Source organism: Arvicola amphibius, chromosome 8, assembly GCF_903992535.2.
Source record: "Arvicola amphibius chromosome 8, mArvAmp1.2, whole genome shotgun sequence".
Taxonomy (NCBI): domain Eukaryota; kingdom Metazoa; phylum Chordata; class Mammalia; order Rodentia; family Cricetidae; genus Arvicola; species Arvicola amphibius.
In genome coordinates, this window is record NC_052054.1 from 130978636 (window position 1) to 130992168 (window position 13533).

The 13533-nt window shown below is 37.7% G+C and overlaps 2 protein-coding genes across 6 annotated transcripts in view; one reads left to right on the forward strand and one right to left on the reverse strand.

The window, feature by feature from the left end:
• The window catches only part of Raph1 (Ras association (RalGDS/AF-6) and pleckstrin homology domains 1), a 109220-nt gene that overhangs the window by 92898 nt on the left and 2789 nt on the right, over positions 1-13533 (forward strand). The window contains exon 15 of one of the 2 annotated variants that reach the window (XM_038338898.2): positions 975-2051. The exons of the other annotated variant lie outside the window; for it this stretch is intronic. Within the exon in view, the coding sequence (XP_038194826.1) occupies positions 975-1103 (129 nt within the window). The 3' untranslated portion in view covers positions 1104-2051. Of the gene's footprint in view, positions 1-974; positions 2052-13533 lie in introns of those variants that run through there. 2 annotated transcript variants of the gene reach the window in all.
• Positions 5853-13533, reverse strand: part of Abi2 (abl interactor 2) — a 102579-nt gene continuing 94898 nt past the window's right edge. For 2 of the 4 annotated variants that reach the window (XM_042055507.1, XM_038338904.1), the window contains 2 exons: positions 6800-6892; positions 5853-6570 (listed from right to left, as the gene is read on the reverse strand). In XM_042055507.1, coding sequence (XP_041911441.1) covers positions 6482-6570; positions 6800-6892 — 182 coding nt within the window. In that variant the 3' untranslated portion in view covers positions 5853-6481. Of the gene's footprint in view, positions 6893-13533 lie in introns of all 4 variants that reach the window. The other 2 variants (XM_038338903.1, XM_038338902.1) reach the window with 1 other exon arrangement.

Sequence of the window (13533 nt, forward strand, 5' to 3'; positions counted from 1 at the left end):
TAAGAGCTGGCCAAATTTGGGAGCATGATGTTCATAAGCTATGAATTTCAAGCAAGTGATTGTTAAAGCATCAACTTCTTAGGAAGACAAGGGAAACAGGGAATACATTTTTAGAAACTATCCATTCGTTAAATTTGTTACAGTTTAATACCAAAAACCTCATATTCCACCTCCTAGTTTTTCCTGTATTTGTAAATAGTCCCCCCTAGAAAATAAGCATTAATTGGAATGTTTGAAGTGACTTTGCTTAGTTTTAATATCAGCCACTTAGTGAACTCTTCCTCCAGAGCAGAGATAAGGTAAAATATGATTAGCTTGTGCTAAGTGTTGTAAAAATACTGTTTACTGTCTTCACTGGGTTGTCTCCTTTCCCTGTTTTTTTTTTTTTCAAAAATGGAGTCAAGGCTCACTCTGACTTCTAGCTGTGGGAATTTTGTCATAATAGATACAATAGTATACTTTTTTTAACGCATGAAGATAACAAATGTACCAGAAAGAGGTCATTATTCAGAAGATTATGCACAATTTGGTAAAGATGAAGTTGTGGTTTTCTTTCAGCCTTTGTTGTTTTCTTCTGCATAAATGTATACGCATTTCATCATGTGCCTTGCTCCCTGACTGTGCAAAGCTGTACACACACACACACATACACACACACACACACATATGAGAAAGAGATATATTCACTCCTCAGTACTACTGATAATGTTTTTTGTTCTACTGCTAGATTAAGTTTCTGAGTTATAACTCGCCACTTGTCAAACTATTGTAATGGCTTAGGACAGTGGTCGGATAGACAGTTAATTTTTGTAGTTGCATATTTTATGTCATCAAGCCCAATCCTTAATTTAAAAAAAATTAGATTCCATTTAAACACAAGGATTTTGAGTGTTTTGGATGAATACCACTAAGAACGTGGTTTTATAGGGCTGGAGAGATGACTCAGCTGTTAAGAATGCTTTCTGCTCTTCCAGAGGACCAGAGTTCAGTTCCCAGCACCCACGTCGGGCAACTCAAAACCACCTATAACTCCAGCTCCAAAGGATCCAATGTCCTCTTCTGGCCTCCAAAGGCACCTGAACACGTGTGTCACACATACATAATAATAAAAGTAAATTCTTCAAAGAACCTGGTTTTAAAGCTTGTTGTGTCAGGATAAATTGTTATAGGTGAATTAACTACAGTTCAGAGTGTTTTGCTTCTTTAAAAGTCATTAAATATTACTAATTAGGGAGTGATTAAGGGCTGATGAATAAAGGTGTTTGCCAAGAGCCCTGATAATCGGAGTTCAAATCCCTGGAACTCAGGTGGGTAGAAAGAACCAATTCACACACGTTATCCTCTGCCTGTGTACACATACGCAATAAATGTGTAAGAAAAAAAAATCTATCTTAAAAGTAGTGATAGCCTTTTATGAGCGGTTTTGTAGATTAAAAATATATTTGTAAGATGGGCAGTGGTGGTGCACACCTTTAATCCCAGCACTCAGGAGGCAGAGGCAGGTGGATCTCATTGAGCTCGAGGCCAGCCTGGTCTACTGATGAGAGTTCCAGGTCAGTCAGGGATCCACACAGAAGAAAAATTTTGTCTTGAATCCACCCCTACAAAATTTTGTGTGTGTGTGTGTGTGTGTGTGTGTGAGAGAGAGAGAGAGAGAGAGAGAGAGAGAGAGAGAGAGAGAGAGAGAGAGAGAGAGAGAGAGAGAGAGAGAGAGAGAGAGAGAGAGCGCCAGCCTTCTTGAGTATATGAGCTAGAACTATAACTTCATAATGTTGTGAACCAGCATGTGGGATTGCAAACCAAACCCAGGTTCTCTAAGTGCTGTTAACTGTTGAGCCATTTCTCTAGCCTTGGATCTTTTTATTTTGTATAGAGTACAACTGGGTAAAAACTAATGCCAAAAAAGAATCCCCCTTCTGCACCCCTGCAATGACTTGGAAGTACAATTTTGTACTGGGACTGCCATATCAAGTGGATATGTTTAGTTACAGATTGCAAATCACCTTACTATTTATCATCACACTATAATAAAAGTTATTCATCATCTGTCAGTGCTACCAGTTGTGGACCCTTTTATTTATAGAGAAATCTTTTTCTTGAAAACACCCTTTGAAAATGCTTCAGTTGAGCTTCTCCCATGGCACTGACACAGGCAGTGAGGACTATGGACTGACTTGTAAGGCAGCAGGAACTGGAGTAGTGTCCATACTCTGGAGATTGCCCATTTATTACCTAGACAAATCACTAGAAAACTTCTGTAGTCAAATTATCATCTGGGATCTTAACTAACACTTACATTTTTAATCAACCTCATTCCAATGATGGAAAATTTACACTTAACAAAACTTAGGTATATTTGGAAAAAGCAGTTTATAATTAAAGTATTTCAGGCACCAAACTTATTAAAGGTTCGACACTATTCAAAGCCTTAAGTAAGTAAGTAATTGAATAGTACCATTAATGCTTAGAACCATGTTAGAAAGAAGTAGTGAATACATAAATAATTCTGCCAGGACACTGGGATATACTTCGTGTGATTTTTTTATTTGGGTCAAGTTCTTAGTACACAGCAGTAATTATTCCAAATACAATTTAAAAATTAAGTGAATGACCCTCACTCTTCTGGAGGTGCTCAATAGTGCACATAGGAATGTTACTGGCAACACTTGCCCACTCAAGTGATTTTTACTCAGTACCACCAACTCTCTGGGAGCTATAAAGTGTTAACTGGCCAGATCATAAATTGTTTACATTCTTTTTGTAAACCATTTCGTTAAGAAAAAAAGTACATGGACACAAAATATGATTAAAAACTGCTTTTCCATAGAATTCTGGACTTGCAAAAGAGGCTTCAGTTTAATGTGAAAATAAGCTTTTTGTCTTACAAAAAATGTAATATTTATTAGCGAGGATCATTTACACAGCTATGCCCTGTCATTTCATTTGATTTTTTAAGAGGTTCTCAATTTAAAAAAAAAAAAAAGGAGCATAAAGTAAACTTAGCAAGCTCAATGCCTCCACTCAGTGACTTTGTAAGGCTCTCATAAGTAAGGCTGTGTACTGTACTGTGCTCCGCTCTGCTCCTGCCAGTGTAGGAAATATAATACATTCTTACTACACACAGCTGTATGGAAATGTGTTTACGAGTGAAGTTTTAGAAGGGTAAATGATTATTTCTACTCAGGTTGCACTTAAGCTTGAAGCAATGTGAATACTTGGATGGTTATTTATCAAAACATGGCATATCTTTTCAAGTGTCATCCTAAAAACAAGAACTGTTGCTTTCTAAAGAAAAACAAAGCACATTTAATTACAACAGCTGGTACACTGGAGAGAAGACTGAGTTCTAAGAACTAAATAGCTGTTTATCTGAAACAAAACATTTAACCCCATTGTTAAAGTGACTGGAACAAGCATTTAAGGCTTATGAGTTCCAAAATTCTTTGATTTCAAATAAAGTGTTAGAGAAATGTCACCTCCACACCCATCAATTCCTGGTTAAAGCTATTCAGAAGTAAACAACTCCCACTCATTTCAAAGACTTAGCAATCATTTCTTCACCAAAGCCCTTTCTAGAAGTAAAGGCGGCCTTCAGGACACACCATGTTCTCTCCGTAAGGAGAGAGGGTAATAAAGTAAAGCAAGAGTCATGTGCAGGAAGGTGGCCTTTAAAGAAAATGAAAAGTAAAAATAAAAGCAAGCTGTCATTTTGATGTCCGTGTATAAGAACCATCATAAAAAGTGTTAATGAGTCCAACTACATTGCAGATATCAACTGTAAAGAGGCACAAACCAGTCTCTAGCTGGGCAATACACAGCAGTAGTAAGGGTAAGGAAAATGTCACCCAGTGGCTTTTAGGAACAGCAAAGTCAGCCGTCCTGTACCAATCCCAACATGGGAACAGCAGGTGCCTCTTAGAAAGAGAGAAGGAAGTAACCACAAGGAAAATACTGTAGGAGACATCTTTAAAAATTCGTATTTATTCCAAACACAGCAGGCTGAAATCTCTTGGATCCAGATTTCAAAACATCGGCACTATTTTTGTTTCTAATTTGCCTTAGCTGTAAGGTCAGGCACAAGAATGGATTTTCACTCAGGTCCGCTGACCTTCAAATATTAATAGCAAAGAACAGACAAATATCCAGGGTTTTTTTTTTTAAGGGTAATCAGAAATTTCAAGGAAGACCAATGCCTTAAAAGCACCTGTGACCTGGAAAAGCAGTTGCTTACTGGTCAGCAAAGTTTCAACATTCGTTTAAAATTTCTAATATCAACTGCGTTTTAGTTTATGGGCAAATAAATGGGAAAATTTACAATAAAATTAAGAGATAACCTCACAGTATTAATAGCATGCAATCTACAAAATATTACATACATTAAAAGTCTCCAATTACTGTAGGCCTGGTTCATTGTTACAGAGTATCCTTCCAAGATAATTTATAGAATTCAAAATTGTAAAAATTCAAAAGATGAAAATAAATCAACAGATCGCATTTGTTTTTGTAAAATCGCATCAGTACTCAGTAATACAACTGGAGGAATCAGCTGACCTGTGGGTTCCCCCAGTGTAAGTACCCAGCACAAAGTGTTCTCTGCAACCCTAAGCTGCATTCCCTGCCCACCACCAGCTCTTTCTGTGACTCTACAAGCTAGCTGGGTTTCCAAACATCGTCTTATTAATCCACTAAGCTTGCTCAGCAAATGGCTACTTAAATAAATAATTAGTGCAACTATTTTCAAAAGTTTCCACATACCAATACAAGCAAAGTTAAACATGTTCACATATAGTCTTGCTGCGTCCATAATGGAGCTAAAGGTTCCCGAGGACATTCAGGGACATTATCAGATCGTCAATATGACCTAACAAAAGCATGAAGTGGAAAGTATACTAGAAGCAAGTTAAAGATGAATCCAAAGTGTTCAGAAACATCTAAAAGTATAATGGCTGAACTATAATGTTTAAAAAAAGAAAAGAAAAAAGGCTGATGCCTAATATTCTAATGATGCTCCTGCTTATAATCCTAGTTTTGGGAGGCTAAAGCAGGGGAAACAGCATGTCTGAAAACAAACAAAATCCTGCAATTTTAAAGCAAAAAAAAAAAAAAAAAAAAAAAAAAAAAAAAACAAGTCTTGGGCAAGAAACTGGTTGAGTCACACAGCAAAGCTCAGATAACAGATCTCTTAGTGGAGTTAGCTTATGCCTCTACGACCTGCCTTTTTCCCTTCTACAACACTTAGTCATTTTTCAACCAAATTATTCTAGCATCACTATCCAGCACATTCAAGGCCTACATCTTAATTATACATAGCGATTATTTCCTCTTTTAAGCCTTCAGGTAAAGTTACCTGGTCAGATTCTTTCTGGCCTTTTCATGGGACTGGTAAGAATCCACAGGGAAGCTTTGGTTCTAACTACAAACTGGCCCCTCACCATGGTATTCACCTACTGGGCAGCAACACCCCTAATTACAGATGTGATTGTTAAAGCCACCAGATGTACAAACACCACTAAATATAAATTAATTGTAGATGAGGGAGTTGCCCATTATTTCAAAATCATACTGACTCTCATCAGTATAACTGGGTTAAGTATTTTGCCCTATTAGTCTTTTACACTACACTCGAGTCTGAATCACGAGGTTCAGATCTTCCTAGAATTGTCTACTTTAGAATCCAATCATACCAAATCACGGGAATAGTTGCTTTTCTAGAGCTGAGAGAATAAAAATGACTCCACATCAGCTAACACTGCCACAGATAGCAGTCCAAGAGCACAGTAGCACCTGTCATTCCCAATCCAGTGACTGTCAAGAGACCTGACACCAAGTCTCTTCTAAAAAGGAAAAAAAAAAACCAATGTTTTTAAACATCAAAAGGGCAGGAATAACTGGTCTGACTTCCTGACCTAAGTCCTTCCTCAAGGAGCACTTCCCTCCAAAGCGTTTCACACATCCACCTCAGTACAAGTGTCGATCACATTTCAGGTCGGGTTCACCGGCTGTTATCAGCAATGCAGCCTCATGCAACAGTACATTAAAATCAAGCTGTGGTGACTGTTTGGGAGTGTGGGAATGTTTGGAGACTCACATTTTGTCATCCTTATAATCTACAAACAGGACAGGATGCAAGGGAGTTCAGTGTTAACTCACCTAGCACACTCCAGTGCTAAGAGAACACAGGATTTACAGTGTTAAAAAACAGCCTTTGAAACAATCAAAAAGTAGTTAAATATGGTATTTAAACACTAATTCCTTCCTCTTCACATGAAAGAAAGTAAGGGGCAAGGGTGTCCACTGGGCCATGAGACTAACCCCAAGGCAGAGGCAATGAATATCCAATGTCACAGATTCTGCAGGAAGAGAAATCCAAGGGTGTACAGTGTTCCTGAGAAAGATCCCAAACTTTTCCCAAGCCAGTCTTGGTCTGATTTGTTTTAGCTATATGTTCATGTTGTTAGGCCTTCTACAGAATGAAAAATGGTCACATTTTCAATCCAGACAGTGTCGTACAAATAACAGCAAGAAGATCCATTTGTTCAGACTCAAATTTGATTTTTTTTGTTTTTAATACTAGGGGATGAACCAAAACATAGAAAAAAAAGAAATAACTTCATCATTTGTATGCTTATTTGTTTCACTGGGAGGAAATTCCCAGGGCCTCTAGCTAGTCTGGGAAGACCTGACTTTCTGAGAGGGAAGCACAGCTGTGCTGAGCTCTACTCTGAGTAGTGCATGATGGACTCAACATAATTCCCGGGGAAGAGTCCAGTCACTCCATTCATAACTCCCTCATACCAACCATCGTCATTCTTCTTGATGACATAAATAATGGCTCCTTCCTGAAAGGACAGCTCATCTTCCTTGTCTTTTGTATAATCATAAATTGCCACAACTAGGGGGAAAACAAAATAGGATTTGAATGAGAATACCATTCCTAGAAAGACAAAGCCAAATAAGCACTCATACACAGCAACTTTCTCAACATTACTAAAAAATATGAATATAAATTTTAAACAGTTCAATACAATCAAACATCCTTTTCTAGAAAAAGATTCTAAATCTAGTATAAATGGCAAACAAAAAAAATCATGTTAGTTAAACTTACCTTCAATAAAAGAAATCTAAGGATCATGAAAGATAGCTATTCATGTAAACTTATACTAAAGGCACCATATTGTGTAAAAACAAATGTTTATATTTAAATATTACACTACTGTTTTGAGGTATATTATCAGGCAACTGAGAAATGAGACAGGCTAAAGGAACAGCAGGGCCACATCTCCTTTTCTGGACTCTGATTGTGGTGAATGGGGACTGAATTCCTACAACTTAAGTCTACTATACATAATTTTTTTCCTCCCCCTCCCCCCACATATACTCTTTCTTTCAAAACATATACTGCATTATATTTCCAATTTAATACATCCACAATAATAGAATGAAGAAAGCCAGGACACCTGTACATTCCTCTATAATTTTTATGGGTTAAATCACTTGACAATGGGCTTCTGAACCTTTCTCTCTCAGATAATCTCTAGTTCCTAATATTACATCTACCCTCAAGAATTTTGATAAAATGGGATGTTTTATAACTTAACTCACATCCACTTAAGACTTAGTCTTTGTTCCAACGCCCTGTATTTTCTGCATATCACAAAGATTTTTTTTTCAAAAAAAAATCTTCATTTGGGTCAGTCAGCAAGATGGTTGGTGGGTAAAGGCACTGTCCCCAAGCCTGAAGACCCAGTTCAATTCCTGGGACCCACATATCAGAAGAGAATGGACTCCCCACACTGTCTTTGACCTCTACACGGCACTCACACATGTGTGCATAATATGTACACACCCACACATATAAATGTATTTTTTAAAACTTAATATTATCTCCAGCTGTTTTTCTAAGCATATACTGTAACTTGTCTTAAAATGTGAGAGCTGGGATGTATCCCAGTAGCAGAGCACTGGGCTCTATGTTTCTGGACTGTTTGTGTAAAAAATTCGCTTCCCTCATACATAATTATCTTCTATTACTGGTGTACATTGAGGACATCAGAAAATACTTTTACAGAGGCCTAACTTAGAAGAGTCAATGTTGAGTTTATCAAAATATCACTAAATGTTTTATTCAGTGTAAATTATATGTCAAGTTTAGGTATAAGAAATTTAGACAAAGTGTTTAGTATTGACATCCAATCAATATTTTCTAGTTTTTTTTTTTTTTAAGAAAAGGTAACATTCTTGGTACTTAGAAAACTGGACCCAATAAAAAGTAATCCAGAAGATAATTATATTTATACTTTGTAGCAACAGAGTAATTTAGTACACAAAGTTACTGCACTCAATGTATGCATCCTTTAAAATATAGAAACTGGAGGTTATGGATGTAGGTTGGTGGTAAAAGACCCAAGGTTCAGTGTATAGCAGAAAGGAGGGAGGGGGACGGGGGATGGGGGGCGAGGAAGGGGAGGGGAAAGGAGGGGAGGGAGGGGAGGGAAGAGGAAAGGAAAGGACAGGAAAAAGGAAAGGAAAGGAAAGGAAAGGAAAGGAAAGGAAAGGAAAGGAAAGGAAAGGAAAGGAAAGGAAAGGAAAGGAAAGGAAAAAAAAGAGCAAAGGAAAGTGCAACCCGCACGTCCAGGCCCCCTTCCCAGTCCTGTCCTTTCCCTTCATTCAACCTTCACCCCCCCCTTTCCCGGAAACCCTTCACTCCCCCCCGTTAAGGAAAGTTATAGTAGCACAGGAGACTATTTTTTAAGGGTCAAAATTAGTGATCAACTAAAATTTTTAATTCTCCCAAACAATGCTGTTTAAAATTACCAATTTTCATTCCAGGGAAACATAGACATATATAAAACATGTATTTTAGACATCTGGCTATTTCTATGTAGTTGTAAACAAAAAAACTAGTGGTGTTTGTTATTTTCTCTCAATGGTTCTAGCACTAACATGAAAACACTGTAAATCCCAGGGACAGCACCCCAGTGGAGTGTATTATAAGAAACACTTAGGCTCAGCTAAACGAAACATTTTGTTTTAAACTTAACATGAACAGTGTTAAAGACCAGAAGAGGGAAAGAAAACAGGGGGAGGAAGGAGAATTCAGGAGGGAAGAAGGTGGGACAAAGGGATGGTTCAACTACCTTCTCTCATAAAGATAACAAACATCACATACTGAAAACTGGAGATATTGCTCACACATCTGTTCCCAATACAACACAAGGACTAGACATCTAAAACAGATTCATATTCAGCCAGTAATAAGTATAACAATATACATTTGAAGGTAAGTGAGAATGGTCTGGAGAAGTATTGATAAAGGCAACAAAGACACTGTAAAATATCAGCAATTGGGAAGCCACTGAAAAAATCAGAAGGTAACTGGGCGGTGGTGGCGCACGCCTTTAATCCCAGCACTCAGGGGGCAGAGGCAGGCGGATCTCTGAGTTCGAGGCCAGCCTGGTCTACAAGAGCTAGTTCCAGGACAGGCTCTAGAAACTACAGGGAAACCCTGTCTCGGAAAAAAAAAATATAAGAACGTAACCAAGTTACCCATCTCCATATGTTTTTGTATTATTTTGTTGTGGACTGAGGTGATTTTACTTACATGGAGAGTGAAGGCTTGTCATAAGGCAGTAAAACCCTGTCCAAGATATTTTGGAACTGATGTACAATCTGCCCTGAGGTAACCAAAGTTGTCTTTGTCATTATCACTAATAAATTTAACTTCTTAACAATGCAATCTCAGTTAAAAAAATTTCAGAACTTATTGTGGATGGTACTTCTATGAAAAAAATACCCCTTTGTTAACGAAGCTATGTTTCTTCTGCCCTCACAAGGCTAATGAAACTTCATACAAAAGTAACTAATAAACCTCCTGGTCCTTTCGAGATCCCCAGTCCTCTCATCCTGTACTGCTCGGCAATGAATACCTATGCTCCCCCTCTTGACACCTCCCTCCAGTTTCTACCAACAGTGTCTTCTATTTCTCTTGAGTTTTGCTGAATTTCTACACAAGCCAGGAAACCAAGAGTTTGTTGTCTTGCCTTCCCCTAACACTTTCCCTATAAAATTCTACTCCATGAATCTCTGAAACCGAAGCACTTCCTGTTGTAGGAATTCCTGCCCATGGTTCTTATCTGGTCATGTCTCCCCAGAGAAGACCACACCCATTGGACCAAGCCACCCAATACACCTGGCTATGGACCAAATTCCCACAACACTTCCTCATCACTGTGGTCACCGTCCTTACCAGCCTTTCAACAGTACCTGGAAGCAGACTCTTCTTGACTTTCAACTCCTATACACGCTACCTCCTGATGATATTATGGTCAACCATCAATCAAGTAATGGCTCTTGGTTCCCTTGTACCCTTCCACTTAAAAAATACAAAAAATCTGGATGGCAGAGGAAAAAGACATTCAAAAGCAACTGACCTTTACTAGGCCAGTTTCTTTCTGAAAGTCAAATTGCTCTCGTCTATCTTTCTGCAGGCCTTAAAATGGAGATATCAGCTAACACATCCTAAAAAAAAAAAGCCTTTAAAAACAATATTATTTGGTTTGTAACAGGTAACTCTGAAAGCTCTGAAATATCTGAGAAACAATGCACTTTGTGGGCATTTCTCAGTTCTACATTTACCACACTGAATGCTAGTAAATAAAGTGCAGAAGCTGGCAAATCACAAAGCTCAGGACAGTGGGGGAGGGGTAAGCGACACAGTTCAAATCTCAACTCTCACTTCCTAGCTCACAAGCCTACTTAATTTTTATTAAGCTTTTTTTTTTACTACTTTGTAAGAATTACCATAGTTCTTACATTTGTTACCTGAAAGTACTGTCACATTTAATGTGGTGATTCACGCACACAAAATAAATCATTAGCTTATTAATAAGTTTTGTGCTGTGACAGGCACAAAAATAACGCATAAAAATACCTGTCAGTCTGGGTATTAAAGTATTTAATCCAGTACTTGGGAGGCAGAAGCAGGTAGATCTTGGAATTCAAGGTCAATCTGGTCTACACAGTAAATTCCAGGGCAGTTAGGTCTACACAGTCTCAAACAAAACAAAACAAAAATGTGCTTCTACCCAAGCTAAGTCAGAATACACAACCCCTTCTTGATAACTACACTAATAAGGAACTAAAATGAAACTTATGCTATGGTTGTGGTGGTCACAGCCTTAGGACCACACAGGGAACTGCAACAAACTGTCTTGGTTGTTTTGTGAAGAGAAAATTCTGGTGGGTTTTTGTTTGTTTGGGGGGGCGGGGGGAGATTGTCTGTGTTTTTGTTATACAGAATCTTGCTGTGTTGACAAGGCTAGTCCTGAACTCTTGAGATCAAACTCTTTTTTTTTTTTTTTTTGGTTTTTCGAGACAGAGTTTCTCTGTGGCTTTGGAGCCTGTTCTGGAACTAGCTCTTGTAGACCAGGCTGGCCTCGAACTCACAGAGATCCGTCTGCCTCTGCCTCCCGAGTGCTGTGATTAAAGGTGTGCGCCACCACCACCCGGCGAGATCAAACTCTTATCTTCCATTTAACCTCCCAATGAACTGGGATAGAAGCACAAGGTGAGATCAGAGAATGTTACTGAAGGAAGACGTAGGCTTCCAAGGTCTCCAGCAAGCACTGGCTTGAGAACCAGGCATTAAGGCTTGAGATAGGAAAACAAGTCATTAAGCAATAGCCTCAACATTTATTCATAAATAAAAGACCCAACCATAAACCATACACTGAATAGTTCTTTTAGTTTGCAACAAGAATAAAGAAGTATTTAGTTGGCCTTAATGTTTTGGTTTTGGGGTAGCTGAAATTTTATTATTTTATCAGGGTTAGCCCCTGAGGTGTAATCCTTCTATTTCTGCCACCTGAGCGTGGGGCTAACAGATCTGTGCCACAACACCTTAATCTCTGCTTGGAAAGACTTGAATGTTAACAGAACCTAACCTTAGAAATGCCGCGCATATTCTTTTAGACTTTAAAGAATTAGCTAAACATAAAACTTTCTTTTGAAAGCCTCTTCAGATTTTTACATACCCAGTGAAGACTTAATTGTGTTTAAAGCAAACTTCACTGTGATTTTCTCTAAAGGAGTAACTTCTCAGAGCTGCAACACCTTTCCTACAAACATGTTTAAAGAAGCTGCGGAGCACTCCTTACAATTTAAGGTACAAGTTTTCATTCCACCTCCCATATAAGCAGGCTTATAGGTTTGCCTGCCTTAGCATGCCCAAGTATGTTACTGACTTTTTAAGTATTTCATAATTTTGATATTACAAAGGTTTTGTAAATTCAATCTTCAATTACTGCTAGTATATCAAATCATATTGACTAGTAATAATTTTGCTTTTTAATTCTATCAACTCTTATCACATATTTAAGTTCCTCAAGAGAAAAATTCAAACATTTTTGCTCTTTTCCCCAGTATCTAAGCCTTGATGACTTCTTTCTTTGCTGCAGTGGCTGGGGCTTGAAGTCTTGGGAGATATACTTATTCTTCTCACATGAACACAATGTTAGTTTAGTCGATGGTTTTAAATTAATGCCTTTTATTGGATTGAAGCAGCTCTTTCATTCTTACATTTGAATTTTCATTATGAATCATCAAATAGTATTTTTTTACAAATATTTTTACCTTTTCTACTTTTAATTTGTGAAAATTAATTACAAAGGTTAGTTTTTCAAACATTAAATCAAGCATCCCAACTCTAAATTTTACTTAGTCACAATCTATTATTATCCATTTCCTGCATTGCTAGATCTGATTCAATGAAAACTCTAAAAATTCTTCTATTTGTTTGTTTGAGACAGGTTCTCACTGTGTAACTCTGGCTATCCTTGAACTCGAAGATCCTCTGTCACTTCCTCTCTACTGCTAGGATTAAAGGTGTGTGAAACCATGCCCAGCTTCTACTTTTACAAGATACTCTCAAGGATTTTATTCCTGGCTTTATATCAGTTCATCTCTGTTCCATAGTTCATCAGATGCACTGCCTCCATTTCTATTTTCTGTAAAGTTTCCTTCATAAATGTCTCAGGTTGGAACCATAGCTTAGTGGTTAAGAACACTGGCTGCTTTTTTAGAAACTCAGGTTCAGCTCCTAGCATCAAAATGATGCTAACAGCAATCTAACTCCAGCCCAGGTGTGTGGTATAGAATATTAAGATATGTCACATTTGTTTACGCTATGGGATATCTTTTAATGATGCAAAGATGTGTTGCATTCTTTTATGTTTCATTTGTGTAACTCTGTGAATCTGCGTTACTTCGCCTGTCTAAAACACCTGATAGGTCTAATAAGGAGTTGAACGGCCAAAAGCAAGGCAGGAGAAAGGGCTGGTTGGGCTGGTAGGTAGAGAGAATAAATAGGAGAAATCCTATTATGGTCAAAAGTGTACTTTCTATCATTTCAAGCTTTATTTATGGAGCCCTTTTATAGCCTAAAATACAATCTATATAAACAAAAATGAATTTAATATTTTAAAGGAATTTACATTATGTAATTGCTTGATGAAATATCCCATACTTCTCAAAGGC